Source organism: Acomys russatus, chromosome 3, assembly GCF_903995435.1.
Source record: "Acomys russatus chromosome 3, mAcoRus1.1, whole genome shotgun sequence".
Taxonomy (NCBI): Eukaryota; Metazoa; Chordata; class Mammalia; order Rodentia; family Muridae; genus Acomys; species Acomys russatus.
In genome coordinates, this window is record NC_067139.1 from 59,879,171 (window position 1) to 59,892,508 (window position 13,338).

The following is a 13,338-nucleotide window of genomic DNA, read 5'->3' on the forward strand; positions in this document are numbered from 1 at the left end:
GGCTTATGATATGTGGGGAGTAAATCCGGTTCTTCCAGGAAGCGGGGTGGGGGGGGGGTGGGGGGGGGATGGGGGTGAGATGGAGGTGGGTAGGGTTCAGAGGCCCCTGGCAGCCCTGGTAAGGAGAACAGGGGCCAGGTGAGAACAGGCCTCCAGCTCCATTGTTTGATCTGTACCTCTCTGGGTAGGAAAGGTCTGAAGAAACAGTCAAGTAGTTTGAGGAGGCTCATGGTCAGGTTGCTGTTGGTTGAGGCAATCACTTCCTTCACTGTGACTCGAACAAAGCTGATGGAACTCTGTTGGGTTACAAGCACTAGGCTCTCATGGCTGGTGGTGACAGTGCTCTACTGCCCCTTTGGCTGGGTGTACCTGTGACCTCACCTACCTCCAGGAACTTGACAAAGAGACTCTTGAAAGATTCCTCGTAGGGCTTTATGAGGGAAGGGAGGCTTTTTTGCCAGCACTCAACGAATGGCATGAGCCCTAGGATGCTGGGCTCCAGGTATACCATGCCACAGCGGGAGACCGTGGCTGGGGAGGCCACTGCCAGGTCTTGTACCTCAAACATCATGGTCATTGCCTGGTGCCAGGATACAACATGTAAGTGGACCAGCAGACCCCAAGTAAGGGAAAGAGAGAGAGATGGGGCACAGGAAAACTGCATGCTTATCCTTCTAGAAGGGTCTTCGGTCAGTCATAGGGTGGATCAAGGCTGGAGCTGAGGTTCAGGGGTCCCTGACTCCTCATCTGATAATGTGGCCTTCCACAAGGCCCTGGAAGAAAGCCAAGGTTGGGGAGTCCCAGACTTTATGGCCAGTGCAGAGTTCCTAGAGGCCTGGGAAAGCGAATAGGAAATATGTGCTCTGCTCACAACCAGGCTCAGATTCCCTGGCCTGTGTTCTCAGGAGCTTAGTGCATTATGCACTCAGAGATGTTCTCATACTCAGGCCACAGCCAACTTTCTCAAGGGCTGAGCTACATACACCAAGGAGGCCCCTGTGGCCAGGCTCGTACTACCAGTCCCTAGCGCCTGAATGCACTGCTTGAACTGGGTTAACACATAGAGCAAGACTAGGTAGACATGGCCCAGAGTGGAGTGGACCTTGGAGGCATGAGGCAGCATAAGCTAGGGAACAACAAGGCAGCTGTCATGGCCCACGGCTTGGGACACCTTAGGAAGGTAGGTGCATAGGATATTACTTGGGGAAGGGAATTCAGGAATGGGGTTGGGCCCAAGATCCTACTATCCAGGCTCCTTGGTGAGTTGTGGTGAAGGGGTTGAGTGGGGTGATGCCTGGCCAGCAGGGTCTCCAGATCCAACTAGCTGCAGGGGAGAATGGGTGAGCAGCTGGCAGGCAGGCAGGCAGGGAGGGAAGGTGGGAGGAAGGCAGGAAGATAGGCAGGCAGACAGGCAGGCAGGCAGGCGGGCGGGCAGGCAGACAGGCAGGCAGGCAGGCAGGAAGACAGGCAGGCAGGCAGGCAGGAAGACAGGCAGGCAGGTGGGCAGGCAGGCAGGAAGACAGGCAGGCAGGTGGGCAGGCAGGCAGGCAGGCCAACTGGCAGGCGGGCAGACAGGCAGGTAGACAGGCAGGCGGGCAGACAGGCAGGCAGACAGGCAGGAAGACAGGCAGGCAGGTGGGCAGGCAGGCAGGAAGACAGGCAGGCAGGTGGGCAGGCAGGCAGGCAGGCCGACTGGCAGGCGGGCAGACAGGCAGGTAGACAGGCAGGCAGGCAGACAGGCAGGAAGACAGGCAGGCAGGTGGGCAGGCAGGCAGGCAGGCAGGAAGACAGGCAGGCAGGTGGGCAGGCAGGCAGGCAGGCCGACTGGCAGGCGGGCAGACAGGCAGGTAGACAGGCAGGCGGGCAGACAGGCAGGCAGGAAGACAGGCAAGCAGGCAGGCAGCAGGTGGGCAGGCAGACAGGCAGACAGGCAGGCAGACAGGTGGGCAGGCGGGCAGGCACACAGGTAGGCAGGCAGACAGCAGGTGGGCAGACAGGCAGGCAGGCAGACAGGCAGACAGGCAGGCAGGAAGACAGGCAGGCAGGCGGGCAGGCAGGCAGACAGACAGGCAGGCAGACAGGCAGGAAGACAGGCAGGCAGGCGGGCAGGCAGGCAGGCAGGCAGGCAGACAGGCAGGCAGACAGGTGGGCAGGCGGGCAGGCAGACAGGTAGGCAGGCAGACAGCAGGTGGGCAGACAGGCAGGCAGGCAGACAGGCAGACAGGAAGACAGGCAGGCAGGCGGGCAGGCAGGCAGGCAGACAGACAGGCAGGAAGACAGGCAGGCAGGTGGGCAGGCAGGCAGGCAGGCAGGAAGACAGGCAGGCAGGAAGACAGGCAGGCAGGTGGGCAGGCAGGCAGGCAGGCCGACTGGCAGGCGGGCAGACAGGCAGGTAGACAGGCAGGCGGGCAGACAGGCAGGCAGGCAGACAGGCAGACAGGCAGATAGGCAGGCGGGAAGACAGGCAGGCAGGCAGGCAGCAGGTGGGCAGGCAGGCAGGCAGACAGGCAGGCAGACAGGTGGGCAGGCAGACAGGCAGGCAGGCAGACAGGCAGGCAGGCAGACAGCAGGTGGGCAGGCAGGCAGGCAGGCAGGCAGGCAGGAAGACAGGTAGGCAGGCAGGCCAACTGGCAGGCGGGCAGACAGGCAGGCAGACAGGCAGGCAGGCTGGAAGACAGGCAGGCAGGCAGACAGGCAGGCAGGTGGGCAGGCAGACAGGCAGGCAGGTGGGCAGGCAGGCAGGCAGATAGGCGGGCAGGCGGGCAGGCAGGCAGGCAGGCAGGCAGGTGGGAAGACAGGCAGGCAGGCAGGCAGGCGGGCAGGCAGGCAGGCAGGCGGGCGGGCAGGCGGGCGGGCAGACAGGCAGACAGGCAGGCAGGTGGGAAGACAGGCAGGCAGGCAGGCAGACAGGCAGGCAGACAGGCAGGCAGGCAGGCAGGCAGACAGGCAGGCAGGCAGGCTGGAAGACAGGCAGGCAGGCAGGCGGACAGGCAGGCGGGCAGGCAGACAGGCAGGCAGGTGGGAAGACAGGCAGGCAGACAGGCAGGCAGGCAGGCAGGCAGGCAGACAGGCAGGCAGGCAGGCAGGCAGGCAGGCAGGCAGACAGGCAGGCAGGCAGGCAGGCAGCCACCTCCGTGAGTTTGATGATCTCCCCAGAGCTGAGGCACAGCTTCTTGTTGTCATCCAGCACTGTGTTCATGTTCTCTATCCAGACAGCATCCACGGGGCCGTCAAACATATACCATTTCTTGTTGGTGTCAGCAGCAATGGCCCCAGCCCGGATGAGGGAGGAGAAAATTCCATCTGTCCTGTAACCACCAGAGACGAGGGAGATGTCGATGCCAGGGAGGCAGGGCGATGGGCACAAATGGTTCCCAGGGAAACCTAGGCACCCGGCTGACTCTCATCTTTTTTTATTAGCATATATTAGTTATGTCTAATACTGGATTTCATCATATCATCCTCATATGTAATACAGTTTTTTACATATTTGCCAAGCAATTACTGAAGTACTGGTCAATTTTGCAAGGAAAAAGAAGAAGAAGAAGAAGAAGAAGAAGAAGAAGAAGAAGAAGAAGAAGAAGAAGAAGAAGAAGAAGAAGAAAACCTAGCTTCTTACTTAAAAACATTGATTTGTCTTCAAGAGAAACATTCCAAGATTCCTCCTCCCCCACCCCCATTGTGGATATCTGAAACTGTGTATAGTACAGAATTTTATATATATATATATATATATATATATAATCTGTTATTCTATATATGAGAAAATTGATTTATAATTCAGATACATTAACAAACAACAGTTGTAACAGTAATAAAAGTTGTAACTGTAATAAAAGTTTATACTAGGGAGGCATAGTTGTTTAAAAGGGTTATTTAAGTATAAGCAGTGAGCCCATAAGTCAATCTGATGACTGACATGGCTAAGGGGTGCTACTGAGGAGGCACTGTACACAGCATGGACACACTGGACAAAGGGCTGGTTCATGTCCCATGGTGTGGTGGAATGGCTCAGTACAAGACTTCTTCCCACTACTCAGAATGGTGTACGATTTAACATGCATTAATTCTGCACATCTAGAACTTTCCATTTAATATTTACAGATTCCACTTGACCTCAGGCAAATGAATCTACAGAAAGTAAAATGTCTGACGGGATAGAGTAGGGACAGCCAGAGTTCTACTATGTTTTGAATAAAACTCTGAGGTCATATAGATATAAATGCATTTCTAAGCTGGGCATGGTGGCATATGCCTTTAATCCCAGCACTCTGGAGGCAGAGGCAGGCAGATCGCTGTGAGTTCAAGGCCAGCCTGGTCTACAAAGGGACTCCAGGACAGCCAAGGCTACAGAGAAACCCTGTCTCAAAAAACCAAATAATAATAAAAAAAAATTTTTAATGCATTTCTAAATCTATGATCTGTCTACTGATTTCCTTAATGGGGCATCTTTAAATATTTCTGATAGTTTATTACTTACATATAATGTGTTTTGATCATTGGTTTTCTCTCTCTCTCTCTTTTTTTTTTTTTTTTTTTTCTTTTTTTTTGTGGTTGTCCAAGACAGGGTTTTTCCATGTATCCCTGTCAGTCCTAGACTCACTTTTTTTCTTTTTTTTTTTAAATTTTATTTTATTAACTTATTCATATTACATCTCAATTGTTAGCCCATTCCTTGTATCCTCCTATTCCTCCCTCCCTGCCGCTTCCCCTCTACTCCCCTCCCCTATGTCTGTGACTAAGGGGGACCTCCTCCCCCAAATATGCTCTTAGGGTATTGAGTCTCTTCTTGGTAACTTGCTATCCTTCCTCTGAGTGCCACCAGGCCTCCCCATCCAGGGGACGTGGTCAGAAATGGGACACCAGCATTCTTACGAAAGTCAGATCTCATTCTCCACTCAACGGTGGAGAATGTCCTGTCCATCGGCTAGGTCTGGGTAGGTGTTCGAAGTTTACTGCCTATATTTTCCTTGGCTGGTGCCATAGTTTGAGGAGGACCCCAGGACCCAGATCCGCCTGTCATAAAGTTCTTCTTGTAGGTTTCCAGGGCCCTCTGGATCCTTCTATTTCCCCACTCTCCCATGCTTCTCTCACCTAAAGTCTCAATAGGATGTCCTCCTCTCTGACCCACTTTCCTGGTAAGTAAAGTTTTTCATGGGACGTACCCCTTGGACTAGTGTCTCGATATAAGTGAGTATATACCATTTGTCTCTTTTTGCTTCTGGGTGAACTCACTCATTATGATAATTTCTAGTTCAATTCATTTGTCCACAAATTTTGGGAATTCCTTGTTTTTTAATAGCTGAGTAGTATTCCATAGTGTAAATATACCACAGTTTCTTTATCCATTCTTCTACTGAGGGACACTTAGGCTGTTTCAGGATGTGGAGAGAGAGAGGAACACTCCCCTTCATTGCTGGTGGAAATGCAAACTAGTACAACCACTTTGGAAATCTATCTGGCGCTTTCTCAGAAAAATGGGAATAGGGCTTCCTCAAGACCCAGCTATTCCACTCCTTGGAATATACCCAGAAAATGCTCTACCACACAACAGGGACATATGCTCAACCATGTTCATAGCTGCCTTATTCATAATAACCTAGACTCACTTTGTAAGCCAGGCTGGCCTCAAACTCACAGTGATCCACCTGCCTCTGCCCCCGAGTGCTGGGATTAAAGGCGTGCGCCAGCCTGGCTGGCCACTTCTCGTATTTTTAACTCTCATATCTTCACTCATTAAGCATTACAGTAGGAAAAAATAGGAGTTTTCGGTGTAACATGAAATACCCCCTCCCTGCTGAGCTCCCACGGAAGTCACATTAAATGGAAGTAAATGATGGTGTCCCAGGGGGAACAGCAGTGGGGGAGAGGCAACAACAGGCAGCAGTTCTGGAAGGTTCTGGAAGGTGGAAGAACTGGAGAAGGGACAAGTTCTGCTTCCGAACCTAAGAACAGCTCAGTCTTCACAAGATCTATATATCAAGGAAAGGGTCTGTGCCTCACTTCCGAGTCTCCTAGGTCCACATGTGCACTTCCCTATAAGTTGGTATTAGCTACCAGCCTGCTAAGTCAGTTTAGACAAGCCCTCACCCCACATATCTATCCACCTCAGCCTGTTCAGGTCCCCTAGTCCCCTCCTCCTGCAGCTGAGGTCTGACCACTTGGCCCATCTTTTTGTTTTTTGTTCTCAAGATAGGGTTTCTCTATGTAGCCTTGGCTCTCCTAGACTTGATTTTTAGACCAGGCTGGCCTTGAACTCATGGAGATCTGCCTGCCTCTGCCTCCCTGAGTGCTGATGATTATAGGTATGTGTTACCGCACTTGTTTCACTTGACCCATTTTAAGCAAGAATCCTGTGAGGTCAGTTTAGCCAGAAACCCCCTTACCCCGATGTACTCTCTTAGGAATTTTCTACCCACTGGTGTCCACCCTGCCCCATTGGCCCATGCTGGATTTGGAGTTGAGCCCATTCTGTCCCCAACCTTGAGACATGCCCCAGGGGTCCCTATACTTGTGGTCATGGTCCTGAATAAAGTCTTCTTTAGCATGCTTTGCGATATAGTTAAATGTTTTGGGTTTTTTTTCTTCTTCTTCAATGGGACATTTTCCTGGACTGACCTGTGGACCCCATTGCCATTCATGTGAATCTGTGTGGACATGGGAAAGGCAGAAATGGGGACAGCAGAGCAGGTCCATATTGGAAAAGGAAGGTGACTCTGCCCTCATTAGTGCCCACCCCTTCCTGGGCTCACAGAGCATGGTAGCTCAGCAGATACTTCCAGCCACCAGGAGACCAGAGAAAGAGAATAGAAAAGGTGTTCAGGAGGTTTTTTTCCCAGAGCCTTGGGTTTTAACATTCAAGGAGGTTTCCACTCTTTCTCCCAGATCCACGCAACTCCCTAAAATACATGCCCTAGCCTGGGAGCAAGCCTGGAAGTGGTTTCTCCAGCCTCTCATCCATGCCAGCCAGAATACATCGTGTGTTAAGTTCCTTTCCTTGCCACAGCAGCACTGCCATGACTGCTGTCACTGTGCCAGTGCTGTAACTGAGGAAAGCCACTAAGGGATGAAGTGGAACGGTGTGTATGAGCCCAGGCTTTCTGCTGAGAACTAAAGTCCCCAGCTGCCACTGCAGGCAGCCTGGGAGCGCATCCCTGGAGCAGCTTGGGGGCCACTCACCACTCATGGGTGAGCAGGTCAAACTCCCCATATAGCTGGCCCATTGTGATAGACTTAGGGTTGAGCACGTAGTAGTTGACAGCTTCGTACACACCACCGCTAATGGATGGCTTCCCTTTCAGCGACGTCATGGCAGCTGCCAGGACTCTGTAACACTGGGGAGTCACAGAAAGTGACTGGCATCTCAGAGGGTAGGGATGCAGTGGGCTGGGGACTATAGGAAGAAGGGAGAGCATTCCAGGGGCCAGTGAGAGACAGGTGGAAGCCTGTTGGGAGATACACGCCCTGTCCCCCACCCAGGGGGCTAGCTTGGCTCTGCTTACGTTACTCTTGCCAGAGCCTGTAGGTCCTACAAGCATGAGGCCATGCCGTACCACTGTGGTCTCATACAGCTGGATGCACTTGATCAGGAAGCCTAGGGGACAAGGCAGGGAAACATGGATTAGAGATGGCAATGAATCATGGCTCTGAGGCTTGTAGTGGATATAAACATGCTTTTGTTTTGATCCCGTGTGGGATGGGGACAAGACTTGAGAGAGATCAGGTGATGTTTATCCACTAGAAGACAAACCACCTCTTGTGGGGACTTGGTTTTTGCCAGCTGAAACACATCTTAGTGCAGACTTTGAGAGGATATATATATATGTGAGCCCAAAACAGGAGGCGGGGGTGGGGTGGGGCGAGGAAGGCTTTTTTTTGGGTCGTGGAATTGTTTGGCTGTTCATCGCTCCACTCTGAGACGCTCCTAGAGAGACTGCTCCAGAGAACGCTTAGGGCCTCTGGGTTCCAGCTGCGGTTCCAGGTTTTAGCAGCAACTTTGGTTGAATTGCTGGTCTGCTGAAATCTTGCTGACTACACCAGGGCAATCACTCCCAGGAAGTGAGGCCAAAAAGGTCTACTTCTCCTATTCCCATTAACTTCTTTTCTCTCCTATCTAGGGTAGGTGGGTTGGAAGGGAGGCATAAGCATTAAAGAACTTCAAATAAAGTAGGTTTGGAAAAGGTCGAAGCCTACAGAGGCTAGCGTGTGTGGCCTTAGGTGAGTCGCTTGACCCCCTGAGCCTAAGTATCTTCATGTGCAAAGTGGCAAAGGCAGTGACACCTATGTCATGGGCAGGGGCAGGTGAAGGCCCATGCACGAGCCTACAGGGCACAGAGTAGGACCTCACTAAATGTTTCTTCCATTGCCTAATAGCATCTAGTCGGGTGGTCAGACATTACAGGCCTCAGAATCAACTCCTTTCCCCAAACAGCTGCCTAACCTCCTCAGAAGACTGTCCTGAGAAAGTGCTGTCCAGGATGGGGTGAAACTCAAGGGTCAGAATCCTAGTCAGTCAGGAGCTTTAGGAAAAGAGCACATTGATTTGGCACAAGGGGGCAGGGGGTCCCTGCCAAAAGGACTGGGTGCAGTGAACTAGGGATGACAGAGCTGACCTGAGGCTGTCGCGGAAGGGGAGGGCCCAGGGCTGGATTTAACAGGCTTGCTGCATCTAAGTGCAGGAGGTGGCCAGGGAAGGGAGCGTTAAGCTACATATGAAACACAAAGCATGGGCCTTGCAGGGCTGAGGTGAGCAAATCAACTGATCAGGCCTTAGTGGAGGACTTGTGTGGACAGGCATGCCTTCCTTAGAGAGCCCCCACCCCTGAGGACCTTTTGGAAGGTACTTGGAGAAAGTGTGCCAGGAAACTGTGGGGATCAAGAGCTCTAGCTGCAGGCTTATATAGTGACCAGGCCGGGTTGCTCCCCTGCACCAAGCAGCCAAGTTAGGGAGAGGACAGCCTCAGCCGGTGTGCTGGCTGGGTTATATCAACTTGATACAAGCTAGGGTCATTTGGCCAGAGGGAACCTCCATTGAGAAAATGTTTTCATCATATTGGCCCATGGGCAAGCCTGTGGTACATTTTCTTGATTGATGGCTGATGTGGGGGGGTCCAGCTCACCGTGGGCAATGTCACCCTTGTGTTGGTGGTCCTGGGTTCTATAAGAAAGCAGGCTGAGCAAGCCATGGGAGCAAGCCAGTAAGCAGCATCCCTCCATGGGCTCTGCCTCAGCTCCTGCATTCAGGTTCCTGCCCTAACTTCCTTCAGTGATGGATTGTGACCTGTGAGTTATAAGATGAAATAAGCCATTTACTCCCCAAGGTGTTTTGGTCAAGTTGTTTTGTCACATCAGCAGAAACCCTAACCAAGACACTCAACAAAGACTCATTGCTAAATGAAGCAAGGCTAGATGCGCGACCTTGGATTGGGACGGTCCCTTCCATGGGCAGAGGACCCAAGCTGTGTAAGGTCTCAGTAAAGAGACATGCTGCTCCTCACCTGGAGAAGCATTATTAAAGACAAGCCCAGGGTCATCTTGGTCAATGGTGAGAGACCCTGAGATAGCATGTCCCTGTTCCTGTCTCCAACCCTGGATTCCAAGGTGGCTGGAACCAACACTTCCCTCAGATTAGAACACAGAGGGTCTGCAGGAATCCTGGGGCCGCAGCTCACCTTCCACATCCTTGAGCTTGCTCTTCTCACAGGCCTTGCGGATGGCCTGGTCCAGGATGCCATAGTCAGTATCCTCTTCCTTGATGGTAGGGAACAGGTCAGACACAATCCCTGAGAAGAGCTTGAGGTCCTCCTGCAGGAACTTGGGCACATTCACATCCCGGATGGCCCGAAGGCAGATCAGCTCCTGTAGTAGGGGGAATGCCAGGGCTTCAGGATGATGGGCTGGGTACCTCCCCGACCCCCCGCTCCTGGTGCCAGGACCCTCCTGAAGCTCACCTCATTCATGGTGGGGTTTTCTCTCTTAAGGTTTCCCGGCTGCTGAGATGACAGTCTTCACGGCTCTCATCCCAAAGTCATAGTGATCCTGTCGACACCACGCAGGAGAAGCACGTGTGTGGGTGCTGTTCTAGTTGGTGTCCTGACTTGTGAGCGCCACCCTCCCACATGGAGCCTGGCTGTGTCGCGCCGCCCATCTTGTAGCTGAGGTGTCATTTCTCCCACAGGCCTTCTGTGGCTACTCACCTGCACACCGAAGCCTGGGCTAGGTGCCTCCTTTGGGGTGCTTTGGAACCTTCTACATCATCTTCCCAATAATCCCCTGGCTTATAGGAGTACCTGTTCTGAAGCGCCCCTGCAGAGGGTGACTGTGGGACAGCTCTGGAGGTGGCCGTGCTCCAGTCTGAGACTGTGGGACTAAGCAGGGCGTTACCTGTGAGCTGAGCTGCTCAGAAGACAGCTTGAAGGTGGTGGTGATCTTCTTAGCCAGCACGTTGGCCTCATTGAAGCCAAAGGAGTACAGGGAGATCTCAGCAATCATGGCGTAATCAGGGACCATCATGGCCACGGGCCGGAAGAGGGCCTGGAGACATACAACATACATGGGAAAGGCAGGCAGATCACACTCACCCAGGGACTTAACATGTTCCCTATCTGATTCCTAGCTAATGCTTGGATTCTGCTCTGTACCACACCTGCCACCGTGAGACAGCCAGTCCTCAGTGGCCATGCAACTCTTACCATAGAAACACTTTCCCCATGTAACTCCCAGGGCAGGGCCACTCTTGGTTCCCATCTTTCCATTTTTCTCACAGATCCACCTTAGCACCTTCTATTGGATATCCTGCACCCCACCCCATAGGAACCCCAGACTTTTCCCATGCCCTGAAGACAGGTCTAGGGCCTCCCCTCTGTAGCTGGGTGTGGTCCAATGGGTTTTCTGAGGCCTCCCCTTTGTATCTGGGTATGGTCCAATGGGTTTCCTGGGGCCTCCCCTCTGTAGCTGGGTGTGGTCCAATGGATTTCCTGGGGCCTCCCCTCTGTAGCTGGGTGTGGTCCAGTGGATTTCCTGGGGTCCTCCCCTCTGTAGCTGGGTGTGGTTCAATGTGTTTCCTGGACAGAAGCACCACCACAGGGAATCCCAGCTCCTCATGCCAGGCAGCTAGCTCTGTGTTCTCAAATCAGAGCTTTAGCATCTTAGGGTCCAGGCTAAAGCTCTGTCACCTTCTGGCCACCCTGGGCTCAAACTTGCCTTCAGGTTGTCAGGCAGCTCTGTGCGGCCAGCATATCCTGGGTTCATGGTGATAAACACGGCGCAGGATGGTACAAGGGGGATTTCAACACCCTCAAATATGAAGCGTTCCACCTGTATGTGGGGTACAGGGGTTGGCCCACGTTAAAGAGAAGATGCCCAGACTTTCGCCTCCTCTGACTGGGCTCTGTCATGTCACTGACCTGACATCAGAAGTCAGCCAGACTGAATGCCTGGTCATGGAATAGCTCTCCCAGGATCTAGGCCTAAGACCGTGGGTCCCACTGATCAATCCCAAATGGACTCCCATGTTCTGGCTCCAGTTCCTCAGTGGTTTCCACACACTTGCTACTTCCTCACACCCACTAGTCACAGTTCTGAACGATCCCTTAAGACTTACTCAGGCTCAGGCCAGAACAGAACCTAGGGCATTACTTCAAGTGGGAGATGCCAGCCTCTCAGCTCTTGTCCCTGGCTACTCTGAACAAGGTTGGTGAAAGGACCAACTCCCTGGCCTTTCCGTGGTGTAGGAAGAGACTCCCTCCACCTGACCAGGGGCTGAGGTAAAGATGTGGGTTTGGGGACTGACTGTAAACTCCTCTAAACACCTCACTGAGGGCTGTGAAGGGGCAGTATCATCCCTCGAGGGTGCCCAAGGCTCACCCGCTGCTGCTGTGCCTTCTGGATGGTGGTGATCTGCTGTGCCACCACAGATAGCACCTCGATGTCAATCCGATTAAACTCATCAAAGCAGGCCCAGGCCCCAGCACTAAGCACAGCAAGACATTTGGGTGGGGGCAATTAGCATCCTTGCTACCTCCTTCCAACAGCCCTCGGGCCTCCCTGGGGAGGCAGCTCTCAGTCGTGGTTACCAGCTCAACTATAATCCCATGCCTGCCTCCAACCCTAGCCCACTGGTCTGAGCCTTTGACTCCTGTCACTTCATCCTGTCCCTTGTGAGACTCTCTTGACCAGTGCTCTCCCCTACTTCTCCCTGTCCTGGGCCACCTCCCACCCAGCCTCACCTGGCCAGACCCTTGAAGAACTTGCCCATGGCCATGAAGTCAAGCTGGTCAGAGCAGTTGAACACAACTGTCTGTATGGCCAAGGCCTTCCCCAGGTCCTTTGTGGTCTCTGTTTTCCCTGTGCCAGCTGGGCCAGCTGGTGCACCTCCAAACTTGAGATGTAAGGCTCCAGTCAGGGTCAGATAGCATCTATGGGAAGAAAGGAGGTGCACATGGGCCACGCTCATCCTTCCCGGGCTGTTCCACAGACCTGGGGTGCCTCCCCCTTCAGGACTCTGAAGGGGTCAGCAGCTCTTGCTCCTCTGACCAACAGGTATGTCAACACCCGATTGCCAGGGTTAGGACTGGAGCCCGGGGCTGGCAACCTATGTAGACTTTCTCCTGCCCTATTTCTGAGCCTTGCCGAGCTTTGTTTGGAGATCCACTGGGCTGGCTGACCTTTGGGCTACACGTTTCCCTTACTTAAAACCCAGCCCGGGGTGGGGGGGGCCTTCACCTGTCAGTGAGGGGTGTGATCACCAGCCTCCCACTGTTGCCTAGGTACTCGTAGCCGTAGATGAACTCAGCGTTCACAGCACGGATGTACAGGTTGTTATTTGTCCAGTAGTACCTAGCAATGCAGGGACACAAGCCACAGGGTCATGGGTAGGTATATAGTTAAAAAGACGGGGTTCTTTTAAAGCACGAGGACACAAAAATACCCCCATCCATCTTGTCTCGCTTTGAGGGCGGGGACAGGCCTCGTGTGAATTGACAGTATTCTCAAGCCCAGCCTCATCCCCTCTGGCCCCGGGGTAGCCCCCATGTCCTCACCTGAGCTGTGAGATCCACTCAAAGTCATGTACACTGACCACATTCTCATTGATCAGCTTGCTCACCACATCCTTGGCATGGACCTCAATGACAATGAGTGCTGAAAGCACTGTCCGCTGCATGCGGGACAGTTTTCCCCGTACCAGGGCCACCAGGTCACTGAGCTGAAAGAGTGGGGGAAAGCCCTGAGGAGTTCTGGGGTCTACAGCCCATCATCCCTTGCACAGAGAGTGGCCTTCTGCCACAGATAGCATCTATATTCCAGGGGCTTCTGCTGGTCTGAGATGGGAGGAGAGTT

The 13,338-nt window shown here is 53.2% G+C and overlaps 1 protein-coding gene across 1 annotated transcript in view; it reads right to left on the bottom strand.

The window, feature by feature from the left end:
• The window catches only part of Dnah1 (dynein axonemal heavy chain 1), a 65,327-nt gene that overhangs the window by 25,899 nt on the left and 26,090 nt on the right, over positions 1 to 13,338 (bottom strand). The window contains 14 exon segments of the mRNA XM_051141589.1: positions 177 to 296; positions 386 to 580; positions 3,131 to 3,308; positions 7,180 to 7,334; positions 7,503 to 7,594; positions 9,672 to 9,858; positions 9,951 to 9,986; positions 9,988 to 10,038; positions 10,384 to 10,533; positions 11,203 to 11,316; positions 11,866 to 11,971; positions 12,228 to 12,416; positions 12,724 to 12,837; positions 13,041 to 13,204. Coding sequence (XP_050997546.1) covers positions 177 to 296; positions 386 to 580; positions 3,131 to 3,308; positions 7,180 to 7,334; positions 7,503 to 7,594; positions 9,672 to 9,858; positions 9,951 to 9,986; positions 9,988 to 10,038; positions 10,384 to 10,533; positions 11,203 to 11,316; positions 11,866 to 11,971; positions 12,228 to 12,416; positions 12,724 to 12,837; positions 13,041 to 13,204 — 1,851 coding nt within the window.